The 15316-nt window shown below is 37.7% G+C and overlaps 1 protein-coding gene across 6 annotated transcripts in view; it reads right to left on the reverse strand.

The window, feature by feature from the left end:
- DCTN4 (dynactin subunit 4) overlaps positions 1-15316 on the reverse strand; it is a 43893-nt gene that overhangs the window by 19014 nt on the left and 9563 nt on the right. For 3 of the 6 annotated variants that reach the window (XM_035288654.3, XM_078363064.1, XM_078363074.1), the window contains 6 exons: positions 13477-13520; positions 10231-10338; positions 8747-8767; positions 8272-8345; positions 7908-8020; positions 7501-7610 (listed from right to left, as the gene is read on the reverse strand). In XM_035288654.3, coding sequence (XP_035144545.1) covers positions 7501-7610; positions 7908-8020; positions 8272-8345; positions 8747-8767; positions 10231-10338; positions 13477-13520 — 470 coding nt within the window. The remainder of the gene's footprint in view (positions 1-7500; positions 7611-7907; positions 8021-8271; positions 8346-8746; positions 8768-10230; positions 10339-13476; positions 13521-15316) is intronic. The other 3 variants (XM_035288658.3, XM_078363068.1, XM_078363082.1) reach the window with 1 other exon arrangement.

A 15316-nucleotide genomic window follows, 5' to 3' on the forward strand; every position in this document is an offset into this window, starting at 1 on the left:
TTATTGGCTATTGGGACTTCTTCTGCCATAACTTGCATGTTAGGATCTACTGGTTATTTTTATTTCCTTGCTGATTTGCTGAAGTTCTTTACACACTCTAGATATTAATCTATTGTTAATAATATACCTTGCAAACTACTTTTCTCAGTCGTGGCTTATCTTTTTATTTCTTTCTGGATTTTCTTTGGCATGAGGGTACAAGTTTTACTTTTTTTTTTTTTGAGATGGAGTCTCACTCTGTCACCAGGCTGGAGTGCAGTGATGCAATCTTGACTCACTGCAACCTCCGCCTCCCAGATTCAAGTGATTCTCCTGCCTCAGCTTCCTCAGTAGCTGAGATTACAGGTGCCCACCACCATGTCCAATTGATTTTTGTATTTTTACTAGAGATAGGGTATCACCATGTTGGTCAGGCTGGTCTCAAACTCCTGACCTTATGATCTGCCTGTCTCAGCCTCCCAAAGTACTGGGATTACAGGTGTAAGCCACTGTGCCAGGCCAAGTTTTACTTTTAATGAAGTAAAGTATGTAACTTTACATCATAGTTTGTACTTATTTGTCTTACTTTTGAAACATTCTCCTACCCAGAAGTCATGAAGGTATTTTCCTGTATTTCCTTCTAGAAGTTTTGCTCTTCATATTTCCAATGTTCCCGATATTAACTTCTGTGCAGGGTATGAGCAACCCAATTTTATTTTTTTCCATATAATCACTCGACCTAGCAAAATTTAATAGCCTATTCTTTCCCCAATGATCTAAAATGCTATACTTAGTATACAACAAATTTTCTCATATGCATTGGCCTATATCTGCATATAGACACTTTTTTTTGTTTATATGTACATTTGTATTTTCCCTCCTTTTTTATACAAAAAGTTACATACCTACCATGCACTTTGTTTTTTGCATTTAAAAATGTATCCCTTATTAGCACATTCTTTTAAATAAATTTATAGTACTCATTGTGTGGATATACCATGATCTCTGCATATTTTGGTTTGTGTTTGTGGAGGTGTAAGGTAGACTCCTAAAAGTTGATGAGACAAAAGATAACTTTACTTGGCTGGGAGCAGTGGCTCAAGCCTGTAATCCCAGCACTTTGGGAGGCCGAGGCGGGTGGATCACGAGGTCAACACATCCTGGTCAACATGGTGAAACCACGTCTCTACTAAAAATACAAAAAAATTAGCTGGGCATGGTGGCGCGTGCCTGTAATCCCAGCTACTCAGGAGGCTGAGGAAGGAGAATTACCTGAACCCAGGAGGTGGAGGTTGCGGTGAGCTGAGATCGCACCATTGCACTCCAGCCTGGGTAACAAGAGTGAAACTCCGTCTCAAAAAAAAAAAGATAACTTTACTTTTGGTAGATATTGCTAATATTAATGGTGTATTATATAACTAACCATATTTATATAAATTTATATCAATTAATTCATATAACTATTTCTATTACTAAACTTTTTAAGAAATCAACTTCTGATTTTGTTGCTCTTTTGTATTCTATACTAGTTTCTTAATTTATTAATACTTGCTCTCCTATTCTCTTTGGACTTTGCTATTCTTTTCCTAACTTCCTGAAATGGATGCTGACACCACTAATCTTTTAATATTTCTTCTTTTCTAATACATATACTGTATAGCTAAGCATGGCTTTAGTTGTATCCTGTAAGTTTTGCTCTAAAGAAATTACTGATTTCAAACTTAACTGCATTGTGATAGAATAATATACTTTTATAATTTCATCTTCCAACTGACAGCCTCAGCAAGAGAAAGCATAGGGACTCCAATGGCAGCAGCAGCATGTACAAAGAAACGATCATGAAAGTTGGTAGACAATGTTGGGTGCGTGCCCCAGGTCTCTCCAAGCTGACATGTATTTATTTTGTTTTTTAAAACAAACCTATATTATATTTTATTTTATTTTTGAGTTTTGCTCTTGTTGCCCAGGCTGGAGTGCAGTGGAGCGATCTCAGCTCACTGCAACCCAGGTTCAAGCGATTCTCCTGCCTCAGTCTCTCAACAAACCTATATTTTAAGTAGAATTAAAAAAAATAAGTTGGTGTAAGGCTACATGACTTTTGATCAAAACAATGAGATACAGGGCTTCTAAATATAAGGGATCATCTGAAATTCATGTTGTTTGAAATAACTGTCTAATTTTGAGGGTTCCAGTATTTGTGTGAAAATTCAACAATTTTTTTTTTTGAGACGGAGTTTCGCTGTTGTTACCCAGACTGGAGTGCAATGGCACGATCTTGGCTCACCACAACCTCCGCCTTCTGGGTTCAAGCAATTCTCCTGCCTCAGCCTCCCGAGTAGCTGGGACTACAGGCGCACACCACCATGCCCAGCAAATTTTTGTATTTTTAGTAGAGATGGGGTTTCACCTTGTTGACCAGGATGGTGTCAATCTCTTGACCTCGTGATCCACCCACCTCGGCCTCCCAAAGTGCTGGGATTATAGGTGTGAGCCACTGCGCCCAGCTGAAAATTCAACAATTTTTAAAGAAGTCCTTGGAAATTGGCATTGACAATCAATCTCCTTAAAATAGAATTTCAAAGCTTTTCAATACATTGCAACTCTCCCTAGCTTTGGACCAACTCCACAACTGAGCAGAGCCACCTCCTCTAGACATGCATTGCTCTGCTTCTGGATACTCTAACAGCTTGCACAAAGGAGCTCACTTAAAAAGAGACATTGTGTAGTTTAAAATACATTAATTTGTGCAAAACAACTTGCTCTGTTATAAACCACCATTAAAAACCATTATGATGTTTTTAATAATATGATTTGGCACTTAGATATTTTTGGAGTGAAAATTATCAGTAAAGTAATATATGACTCCCACAAAAATATGGTTTTATCATATTAAAGAGAACTGTATGGATTTGCCAAAATTCCGCAACTTAGCAAAGGTATTACCTTCCTTGGATTTGTACTTTGTGATTTAGTATGCTGTACTGTGGGCTGGTTATGTTAATAGAAAAAATGAAGTCATTGCTCAAGTTTTGCAGTACTCTAAACAATAAGCAGAAAAACAGCTGTTCACATCGTTTAGCAATTCACATTTGTCTGCCTTACAAACTGCCATGTGTCAAAATAATGATTTTGTAATTCCTAAGGTGTGATACCTCAGGTTATTTGAAAACAATTATTTTTTGAAGTAACTGTGACCACAGAACAGCCTTTTTTAGATGAAGAGTTGTACATCATTTGAAATTATGCAAATGATGGCTTGATCTGAAGCATAAACCCCAGATACTTAATGTTTTTAATAATATGGTGCCACTGCAGGGGTTGGGGGTGGTGCGGAAGAACAAGGATAATGGTCGGGGAGGATTGGCCTAACTAATCACTAAGTGAATTGTACTGCAGCTTTTATTTATGGGAAATCCTTATTTGGGATAGTTGAGGGCAGCTGCAAGGTGAAAACAATCCGGTAGATGTACTTTGTTTATATTTTGTACCAGACAATTACCAACTGCTAAATAATAGCTTTGATATTTGCAACTGTTGCATAGAGACTATTTTTGCTAAAAGGTGATTAGCTCTTGCCTTTAATTTTACAGTGCTTAAGCTGATAAACTTCTAGTCATGTTTCCTACGAAAGAGACTGTTTAATATATGTACATAAATCATAGAAATAGTATAACTTTTAAAATTACCATTTTTCTTCTTAAAATATTTAAAATAAGACTTTTCTTAGGACATTTCTAAAGCAGATTAAATCCAATAAGGTTTCTGATTTTTTTTTTGTAACTGTAGATAAGTTTTTCCAACTGCAATAACATTTCAGCTAAATAAAGCATTGTTAAATATTAATATTTGATTAAAAATTGTCTTGTAAAATTTCTGCAAATTATATTTGTTCTAAAAAACGTATAATGTCCTAATATTAAAAGATTTTAAACAAATCCTTTTCCTTTGATTTTTAAAACTGATCTAATGATAAAATTCTATAAATTTTCATTTTCCAGTACAGTTAAATACCAAAACAGCTGGTAATTCATACCTTTTACTTGTTATAATATAAACACACAACAAGCAAATGTATTTAAAAGGACTAAATGGAAATAAAGTATTCAAAAGAGAAACCCTTGTGCTATTGAGCATCTTAACCTATTTATTATTATTAAAGTATTAACTTGAATTAAGGACACCTTTTCTTGTTAATAAAAACTTTCTTTTAACTGACAAAAAAAATTTCATCTTCTGAAAAATGTTCAGATTTACTTTATAATAACCTAGTAGATAGTCAACCTTTATAAACATTCTGTGTATACTTGAAAAGAATGCATATATTCTGCAGATATTGGGTACAGGGTCTATAAATGACCATTTGGTCAAGTTTGCTAGTTAAATTGTCCAAATGTTCTGTACTCTAACTGATTTTCAACTATTTGTTCTTTCAGTTACTGAGAGAAGTATGTAAAAATTTCCCCAAAGGATTTGTCCACTTATGTAATTTTCTCAAATGTTAGCATATCTGGAGTCTTATTATTTGATGCACATGACTTTAGACAGTTGTATCTTCTTCGTAAACTGAATCTTTTTTTTTAAACAAATTATCCCTCTTTTAAAAAAATTAGTGTTTGTGCAATATCTTTCCCATCTCTCTCTACTTTCAACCTTTCTGAATTCTCATGTTTGTGCCTCTTATAATAAGCGTATAGATGGCTAACTGTAATTTGCTTTATTATTTAGACTGACAATGTTTGTCTTTCAATAGAAGCATTTAGTTCACTGGTATTTAATGTAAATACTGATACATCTATATTCTAATCTACTATCTTATTACATACTTTTTGTTTTTTAAGAAACAGGGTCTTCTGGCTTTGTCACCCAGGCCGGAGTGCAGTAGTGTGATTACGGTTCATAGCAGCCTCAATCTCCTGGGCTCAAGTGATTCTCCTGCCTCAGTCTCCTGAGTTGCTGGGACAACAGGTGTGGCCCACAACACTGGCAATTTTTTTTTTTTTGAGACGGAGTTTCGCTCTTGTTACCCAGGCTGGAGTGCAATGGCGCGATCTTGGCTCACTGTAACCTCCGCCTCCTGGGTTCAGGCAATTCTCCTGCCTCAGCCTCCCGAGTAGCTGGGACTACAGGCACACGCCACCGTGCCCAGCTAATTTTTGTATTTTTAGTAGAGACGGGGTTTCACCATGTTGACCAGGATGGTCTCGATCTCTTGACCTCATGATCCACCTGCCTCGGCCTCCCAAAGTGCTGGGATTATAGGTGTGAACCACCGCGCCTGAACACTGGCCATTTTTTTCTGGTAGAGACAGGGTCTCACTATGTTGCCTAGTCTGATCTCAAACTCCTGGGCTCAAATGAACTTCCTGCCTTGGCCTCTTAAAGTGTTGCAATTACAGGCACAAGCCCAGGCTTTCTATATGAACAACCAGTTCTATGTTCCTTTGTCCCTTCTTTTTCTTTCTTTTTATAAAGGTTTTTCATTATTGAAATTTTCTAACATGTACAAAAATATAGAATGATGTTATAAATCTCCAGGTACTCATCACCCAATTTCAACAATTATCAACTTAGGAATATATATCCAGGACTTGAATCTATGCTCCAGGTTAAACAAACAAAACGAATCAGCAACTAGTTACTAAAAATTAGCAACAGTGGGCTGGGCAAGGTAGGCCTGTAATCCCAGCACTTTGGGAGGCTGAGGTGGGCGGATCACCTGAGGTCAGGAGTGAAACCAGCCTGGCCAACATGGTGAAACCCCATCTCTATTAGAAAAAAAAAAAATTAGCAACAATGGCAAATCTTGTTTCATTTATACTCTTCTTTTTTTTTTTGAGACAGAGTCTTGCTCTGTTGCCTAGGGTGGAGTGCAGTGGCGTGATCTTGGTTCACTGCAACCTCCACCTTCCAGGTTCAAGCAATTCTTCTGCCTCAGCCTCCCAAGTAGCTGGGACTACTGGTGCGCACCACCATGCCCTGCTAATTTTTTGTATTTTTAGTAGAGACGGGGTTTCACCATATTGTCCAGGCTGGCCTGGAACTACTGAACTCGTGATCCACCCGCCTCAGCCTCCGAAAGTGCTGGGATTACAGGTGTGAGCCACCGTGCCCAGCCTTTCATCTATATTCTTAACTACTCCTCATCCCTGATTATTTTGCAACAAACATCATGTCATTTCCTCCATAAATATTTCTGTATCTCCAAAAGATAAACACATTAAAAAAATAAAACCCAGTACTATCATGTTCCTAAAAAAGGAAAGATACATCTTTTTTGTTTTTTTCTCCCCCATGAGACAGGGTTTGACTATGTTGCCTACGGTAAAGTACAGTGGCTATACACAGGCACGATCATCACACACGATAGTCTCAAGCTCCTCTGACTCAAGGATTCTCTTGCCTCAGCCTCCAGAGTAGCTGAGACTACAAGTGCATATCACTGTGCCCTGCTGCATAGTTCTTTAATAGCATCAAAAATCCTACCAGTGTTCAAATTTTCCCAAAGATTTCACAAATTTTTCTTTCCTTCTTTCCTCTTTCCCTTCTTCCCTCCTCCCCTGGGCCCTTTCTTTCTGTTTTGTTTGAACTCAGAATCTACACAATATCTATACATTGTGTTTGGTTGGTAAACTTTTAAGTATCTTCCAATCTAGAGAATGACTAAGTAACTTAATCCACTAGCAACATGTGGTTATTAAGTGAAATTAAAGATGGACTCAGTACCTCAGCTGCACTAGCACGTTTCATGTGCTCAATAGCCACTACATGTGCCTAGTGGCTAACATGCGGTACTGTATAGACACAGAATACTTCCATCACCATAGAAAGTTCTGTTGGATAGTACTGATCTAAAAGCTTTTTTTTCCATTTTGTTTATACAGTTTATTTACTGAAGAAACGCTGTCACATGTTCTGTAGATTACCAGGGCCTGAATTTTACCGATTTTTCTTTTTTCTTGCTTTCTTTTGATTGTTTTTTATTGGTCCTCCCTGAGCCTGAACACTAGCCTAAAAGTCATACACTTTCAGTATTTTTTTTTAAATTTTATTCTTAACAATTTTATGATTTTATATCTTAAAAACATGACATGTTATATCAGATTTTCAGAATGTGTAAATTTATATGGATTGAAAATACAATTGAAAACATAATTAAAATCATATTATTGGAAGTCAATTTAGAATTCATTTGGTTTTGTTATCAATTCTTTTTTTCTTTTGCATTTTATTGCATTTTAGGTCTTTCAGTATTCTTTTAGGGATTAACCCTGTGTACTTAACCTTCAGATACGTCATTTCCTACATCTGTAAAACAGGTTTCACAGTAGTACCTACCTCACAGAGTTGTAAGAGTTGTTTATATTGAAGGCATTTAAAATAGTGCCTGGGCAACTGGTATGCTCCCTGCGAATATTTTCTGGAGTTACTACATTCCAAAGGTTTAGCCATGGTCAGACACCAGCCACATTAATTTTGTTCTCCTCTTATACAAATGGCAGTTCTACAGAATGGAATACTTACACGGCAGCGCAGGGACCGTTTGATCAGAAGATGTTTGTGGCGAGGATACAGCTGTGAAGCACAGACTGGCTGGAAGTCAGGCTGTAATAGACGCTGCTGAAGGGTGGTTACTAGAAAGAAAGGCAGAAACTAGGCTTAGTTTACAGAGACTTTAATATCGGACTTTTATGTAGCAGTAATTACTTGAAGCAATACTGCCTTTAGGAAGAGTGTTGTTCATAAAAATGAAAAGAAATCTGACATTTTAGATTTCAAACAATTATATCTATTATAGCTGTTTGATTTTCTACATATCATTTTACTACTAACAACTATTCCATTAAAAATCTCAAATCACAAGGTATATAAGTAACAAAAACAGAATTAGCTGCAGACTAGAAACAAAGTAGAATAATGTAGAAAATTACCCTCTGTTAAATTTACTGGTCTTGTATAATAGTCTTCAGGTAGAGGTTCCACTTCATCTACAGCCTGAGCTGGCTCAATCTTTATCTCTTTCTGATCCTCTCCTTCCTTAAGGCTAAAAGATTAAAAAAAAAAAAAAAAAAGCAGTAATTTCTCAAGGATCCATCTGATTATCCTCAGTTTATGATATCAATAATTGAAGTATTCCTCTGTCACAGAATATCTGTTCAGAGTACGTATTTTCTAAATATAAGAATCTTCTTTTCCACTGCCAACTTTGTGTGTGTGTGTGCTTTAATCTCATTCCTTTGACATTCATTTTGATACCTGCTATTCTCCTCAAAGTCATTTAACATCTAAACTTACGAAAGTCCGGCAAGGGTACTGATGGATGCACCAGCTCGTGGTCGCTGAAGTCTGGTTCCAAGACCATATTTGTCCTAAACAAAGTTCAGAAATTCCTATTAGAAAGTCCATATTTACACATCCTATTTATCAAAAGAAAAAATTTTGGGTAGGACAGCATGAGAAGCTCAGGGAAATAAGCAAAAAAAAAAAAAAAAGCTAATTTAAAGGCTTCTTTTAAAGAAAGCAATTTGTAGTCCCACATCATTATTCTATTCTTAATAATAACAGCACTAAACATAGAGATTGAAACTACATTAATACAGTAAAAATGAACCAAATGTGAGCTTCTAGTATTAATCTAAAATTAACTAAGCTACGGCTCAGGCAAGAACTATGTGGAGTGTCTAAGGTACACAATGGATGTCTTCCTGGAACACCAGTGGTCACCTGCTAACTTCTTCAGGGTCAGCAAGAATCATAAAGGAGAACTTACCACTACATGAATAGTATGTTGCTGTAGAGCCCCAAAATAGCAGCAGGTTGCAACAGAGACAAAAAATGCAGCATAAGATAGAAGCAAATGCATATAGCAGGCAGGTTATATGGGAAAATTGGAAGAATAATGCATTTAATTCAAATTCCACTCCTAAATATAACATACATTATTGCATATGCTGACTGTACCACTGGACTATTCAGAAAAACTCGCTTCTTTTGAAAATGTAAGTGCTTTGCAAGGGTTAATGTTTTTAAATTCTAATCTAGATTTTTTTTTTTTAAGACAGAGTCTTGCTCCGTCACCCAGGCTAGAGTGCAGTGCTGTGATCTCAGCTCACTGCAACCTCCGCCTCCTACGCATAAATGTTTCTCATGCCTCAGCCTCCCAAGTAACTGGGATTACAGGCATGTGCCACCATGCCCAGCAAATTTTTTTTTTGTATTTTTAGTAGAGACAGGGTTTCACCACATTGGCCATATTGGTCTTGAACTGCTGACCTCAAGTGATCCTCCCGCTTCAGCCTCCCAGAGTGCTGGGATTACAGACGTGAGCCACCATGCCTGGCTTAATCTAGATATTTTTATATAGACTTTACCAACCCTTACGGTTTGAACAACTTAACTAATTTTCATGTGAATGCAGCATGACAAGTTGCTTAACTAAGTCTCATTTCTTCTAGTGTAAAATGGGGATATGATACCCCAGAAGATTTTGTGAGGAATAATAATAAAGTATTATGTGTAAAGTGTTTAGCACAGAGCTTGACACATCATTGTCATTCAATAAAAGTTATTTATTGAATGTCAATCTGCTGGGCCCCAAGCAAGCACACAGAAAACAAACTGTACTATGAGAGCAAATAAAAGTTGGGGGAAAATAACAAAAATTCCAAATCCTAATTTCTTGTTTCTTACTAGCAGTACATAAACTGGTAGAGAATGACTCTCATAAATAATTCTTATCCCAAATTCTACTTTCATATATTACTATTTAACCACACAAATGCACTATGTAAAAAGTCAGTGTTTTTCATCTTGGAGAAACGGGAGGATGTTAAAAAAAAAATTATAACTAAAGCTGAGAAAGCACTACTGCTGGATGTCAAGGGTGGGCTACATGGGTAACATGACTAAAATCTACCATTTGCTCACATCCCTCTTCTCAGACTTTCTGTAACATGCAAAAGCTGCACGTAGAGTTCTGGAGTGCCACGAAATTAACAGCTTTTCTGGGGAAATGATTAAAAGATAAAGGGGAGTGATGGAGAAAGAAACACAAATGTCCTTAAAACACAAAGAACTCAAATGAACTAATGATATGGCAAAAGCATAACTACTGGACTTAAACATCTATAATTTGAAGACTCCCTCTCTCTGCTATCCACCATTCAGAAATCTAGGACAATGACCACTTTCTAAAATGATTACTGTTCTTAGGCCCTACAAGTCTTGCAAATCCTTTTAGTACCAAATTCTCACCGAAAAAGCCAGAGGCATATAGTTTCTACGCCGTGCCAGTTTCTTGCGATCTCGCTCAACCTTCTCTTTCTGAGCAAGCTGCTGGTAATATTCAATCAATTTGTTCATCTGTAAAAAAATCACAGACTCAGTACACAAAAAAACTAACAGAAAACATACCAAATTAATCCACTACACTGACGAGACACAATGAATAGAGAAGACAAATGAAGATGGGCAAGTTTGCCCTTTTTCTTCAGAGAATTTTGTTTGCTATGTGATCTGTTTTCCAAACCGAAGTGGAAAACTGAAACTCAAGGACAGGAAGGAATGGGCAATGAAAAGGCTTGGAAATGTCTTGCTCTCTTACTTCATTACTTATTTCCTTTACAACTGCTCTTATTTTTTTTTCTGCATGGCCACAGGACCATTTCTCTCTAAGAATATGACATTTTATACTGTCTTTTATTCCCCAACTCCATCACACTTTTTAATTTTTAAAATACATGCAATATATATTAATCATAAAAAGTTCAAACAAGGCTGGGCATGGTGGCTCATGCCTCTAACTCTAGCACTTTGGGAGGCCGAGGTGAGTAGACTGCTCAGGGCCCGGAGTTCAAAACCAGCCTGGGCAACAGAGTGAGCCCTTGTCTCTATAAAAAATACAAAAGTTAGCTGGGCATGGTGGCGTGTGCCTATAATCCCAGCTACTCAAGAGGATGAGGTGGTGAAAAAAATGGCAGATAGGAGGTTGGACTAACTTACAGCTTCCCCTCAGACAGAGAGAACAACATGTGGAGACTCACACTGTAAACTGTTACTCCAAGAACTACTGCAGGAACATACTAGGAAAACTGAAAAAGTTCACAGACCCTTTGAAAGAAGTGGCCGGCCGCTGCAAAATCTGTGAGACAGCAGAAAAACGGTGAGCGCCCAAAGTGTGAGAGGGGGCAAGTCTACCTGTAAACACACATCCTCATTGGAGAACCTAAAAATCCAGATCATGGGAGTAAAGTTTAACCTTATCTAGTGCTGAAACAAATTTAGAGAGCTGAGTGAAACATAAATGTAGAAGAAACAACAGAGAGAAGAGCCCTGTAGGCACTCCTGGTTCCCAGGGAAGCTATTTCTGACTTTAACCTTACAGGGGTCCTTGGGGAGTGCTGCCAGTAGAATTGAGGAAGGACCACAGGGAGACGGAACTTCCAGGTGAATTTTGTAATAATTTTGACCAAGAGCAAATTTTCCTGGGCAGAACTGAGATGGGGACAGTGTGAAGGGGAAGTACAGATATGAGCATATAAGCAGTAGGGAAGGGGCAGAGCCCAAAAGGCTGGCTTGCTTTCTCAGCAGGTAGACTTATAGCCTGAGGCAAGATGGGACACGGTGGGAGCGAGACTGGCCTTGCTGGCTGAATGAGAGCTGGGTGAAGACTGTCACTGCTGGATTTCCCCTATTTCCTGGCCACCTGTATGACACAGCAGAGGCAGCCATAATCCCCCTAAGAACATAACTCCATTGGCCTGAGAATCACACAACCTCCACAGTGGTCGCCGCAGCAAGCCCTGCCCAAAGAGAGTCTGAGCTTAGACATGCTCCCACCTTTCACTACCTGCCCTAGTAACCCAAGACAAAAGACTAAACTCTTGGGGTGCTCTATGGCCCCACTGATCACTTCAGAAACTCAAATATTTATCCAAGCAATTTTAGGGCAAGCTTGTATCCCACCACACTGCTGCAGCTGTTGCTTTCTTTAAAGCACCACGTCCTGGCTGGAAGCCAACAAACTCAAGCCATTACAGCAACTCATAAAAGAACCCTGCCTCCGCAAAAGGAGAAAACAAGAGCTAATTCCATGAGCCTGTAACATCCTGGCTAACCAGAGGTCCTGAGTCTGTCCACGTGACAAGTCACTACTAGCACAAGCAGCATTCAAGAAGGACCCTCATAGTCTACCTCACTCCCCTGCTACCAGGGCAGGTGCTGGTATCCACAACTGAGAGACCTGAAGACAGATTGCATCACAGGACTCTTTGCAGACACTCCCCAGTACCAGCTCAGAGACCGGTAGCTCTGCTGGGTGGCTAGACCCAGAGCAGCAATAACAATAACTGCAGTCCAGTTCTCAGGAAGCCGCATCCCTAGGGGAAGGGGGAGAGCACCTTTGAGGAACCATGCCGTGGGACAAAAGAATCTGAACAGTAGCCCTCAAGTCCCAGATCTTTCCTGACGTAGTCTGCCCAAATAAGAAGGAACCAGAAAAAACAATTCTGGTAATATGACAAAACAGGGTTCTTTAACACCCCCAAAAGATCACACTAGCTCACCAGCAATGGATCCAAACCAAGAAGAAATCTCTGAATTGTTTAGAAGGAAAAAAATTTAGAAGAAAAAGAATTCAGAAGATCAATTATTAAGCTACTCAAAGGGGCATCAGAGAAAGGTGAAAATCAACTTAAGGAAATTAAAAAAAAATACAGGTTATGGACAAAAAGAAAAAATCTCCAGAGAAACAGATAGCATAAATAATAATCACAATTTTGGAAATGAAAGACACATTTAAACAAGGCTTTTGAATTAACCAAATCTGACAAAGGCAAAGAAAAAAGAATAATATAAAAAATAAAGCCTCCAAGAAGTCTGCGATTATATTAAGCGACCAAAACTAAGAATAATTGGTGTTCCTGAGGAAGAAGAGAAACCTAAAGGTCTGGAAAACCTACTTGAGGAAAGGATCAGAGAAAACTTCCCTGGCCTTGCTAGAGATCTAGACATCCAAATACAAGCAGCTCAAAGAAGACCTGGGAAATTCATCTCAAAAAGATCATCACCTAGGTGCATAGTCATCAGGTTATCTAAGACAAGACAAAGGAAAGCCTCCCAAAGTACTCGGATTACAGGCATGAGCCACCACACTTGGCCGTTTATGACATTTCTAAGAGTATCTGAGAACAAATGGAACCTTAACTTACTGGTGGGTGCGTGAAGAAAAAGCAAAAACTTGGTTCCTTTTCCTGAGGTACAAATCAAATACAGAACTAAAGCTATACCTAGGATTCTCCATTATCTTAAGTCACCTGAAAAAAAGTGACATATTATTTCTATATCTTACAATAAGGAACACTTTCTATGTGCAACAGATGCAAAAATACCTATCATGGACTTCTAAACACAGGTCATACCCACTGATAAAACGTAACATCTTCAGTCTTTTACTCATTTTTTTCTGATTTTATCCTCTCTCTCTGATGACCCTTTACTTACCCGTTGGGTGTGAGGATTTTCAGGTTCCTGCCAACCGCCACTAGCTACAAAATAAAAGAATATTAAATAAGACTTTCAGAATTTGACAATTTTATTTTTATAAAACATGTCTTCTATTGGCCATACAATGAAACTTAAAACATAAGTTATATAGAACAGAATGGTCAGAACAAAATTTAAAAAAAACATAGAATAATGGTGATAATGATCACCACCACCACCACCACCACCACACTAACGCACAGCCTCTGTGCCAGGCACTTGAAATGTATTACATTTTCTTTTATTCTAATAACAACTCACTGAAATAAGGACTCTTATTAGTCTCATTTCATATATGAGGAAACTGAGGCTCAGAGATGTTAAATAACTTGCTCAACGTCACATGGACAGTAAGTGGTAAAGCCAGGATTCAAACTCAGTCTGACTCCAGAGACTTTGCTCTCATCTGTAATACCGTGCATTTTCTATGTTCTACGACCTTGGCTTAGAGAAGAATTTCTTATGTAAGAAACACGCAGCATAAACCACAAAGGAAAAGTTGATTAAAGAAAACTGAAAGTACTGAAAGTAACTATAATGAATACTTTTAACAAATGGTGCTGCCACAATGAAATATCCACATGCCCCCGTCCAAAAACACCCCACTAAAAACAAAAACGAAAGGATCCTTGCTTCACAACATTTATAAAATTTACCTTGAAATGAGCAAGACTTAAATGTAAGTGCTAAAACTACAGCGTTTCTAGAAGAAAACATGGGTATATCTTAGTTACACTGGGTTAGGCTAAAGTTTCTTTAATAGGACACAAAAAGCACAAACTATAAAATTTTAAAAAATGATAAATTAGACTTCATTGAAATTATAAACTTGAGTTTTTCAACAGACACTGCTGAGAAAAGGAAAAGGCAAGCCACAGACCGGGAGTAAATATTTGCAAAACATATATTCAATAAAGGACTTGTACGCAGAATACAGAACTCTTACAACTCAGTTTAAAAAACCAAATTAAAACAAACCAAGAACAACAACAACAAAAACTCAGTTAAAAAGTAGGGAAAAGATTTGTACAGACATTTCACCAAAGATATATGGATGATAAATAAACATACTGAGAAAATGCAAGTTAAAACCACACTGTTGTACGTGTGTTAGAATGGCTAAAATGAGGAAGATTGACAATATCAAGGGTTGTCAAGGGATTAGAACTCTCCTGATTTGCTGGTGAGGATCCAAAATTGTTCTGTCACTTTGGAAAACAGTTTGGCATTGGCCGGGTGCAGTGGTTCATGCCTTTAATCCCAGCGCTTTGGGAGGTTGGGGCAGAATTACTAGAGTTCAGGCACTGAAGACCAGCCTGGGTAATGTGGAAAAACCCCATCTAGACTTTAAAAATAAATAAATTGAAAAAAAAAAAAAAAAAAGTTTGGCAGCTTCTAGCCAAATTAAACATACACTTATCCTATGACCTAATAATTTCACTCCCTGGCACTTAAGAAAAACGAAAACATATATTCACACAGAGACTTACAGGCAAATGTTCACAGCACCTTTATTCATATAAGCCAAAACCCGAAAACAGTCAAAATGTCTATTAAGTGGAGAATGAATAAATAAAATGAAGTATGTCCATACAACAGAATACTACTCAACAATAAGCAGAGTATAAAGAAGAAACACGGATGAACCTCAACAGCATTATGTTAAATAAAAGAAGACAGACACAAAAGATTATGTAATATAAGGCTCCAATTAGAAATACTTCTAGAAAAGGCAAAATTCTAGTGATAGAAAGCATATCAGTCTAGTCAGGGGCCAGGGGGAGGGGAGAAGAAACTG

Source organism: Callithrix jacchus, chromosome 2 (assembly GCF_049354715.1).
Source record: "Callithrix jacchus isolate 240 chromosome 2, calJac240_pri, whole genome shotgun sequence".
In the NCBI taxonomy this organism is placed as follows: Eukaryota; Metazoa; Chordata; class Mammalia; order Primates; family Cebidae; genus Callithrix; species Callithrix jacchus.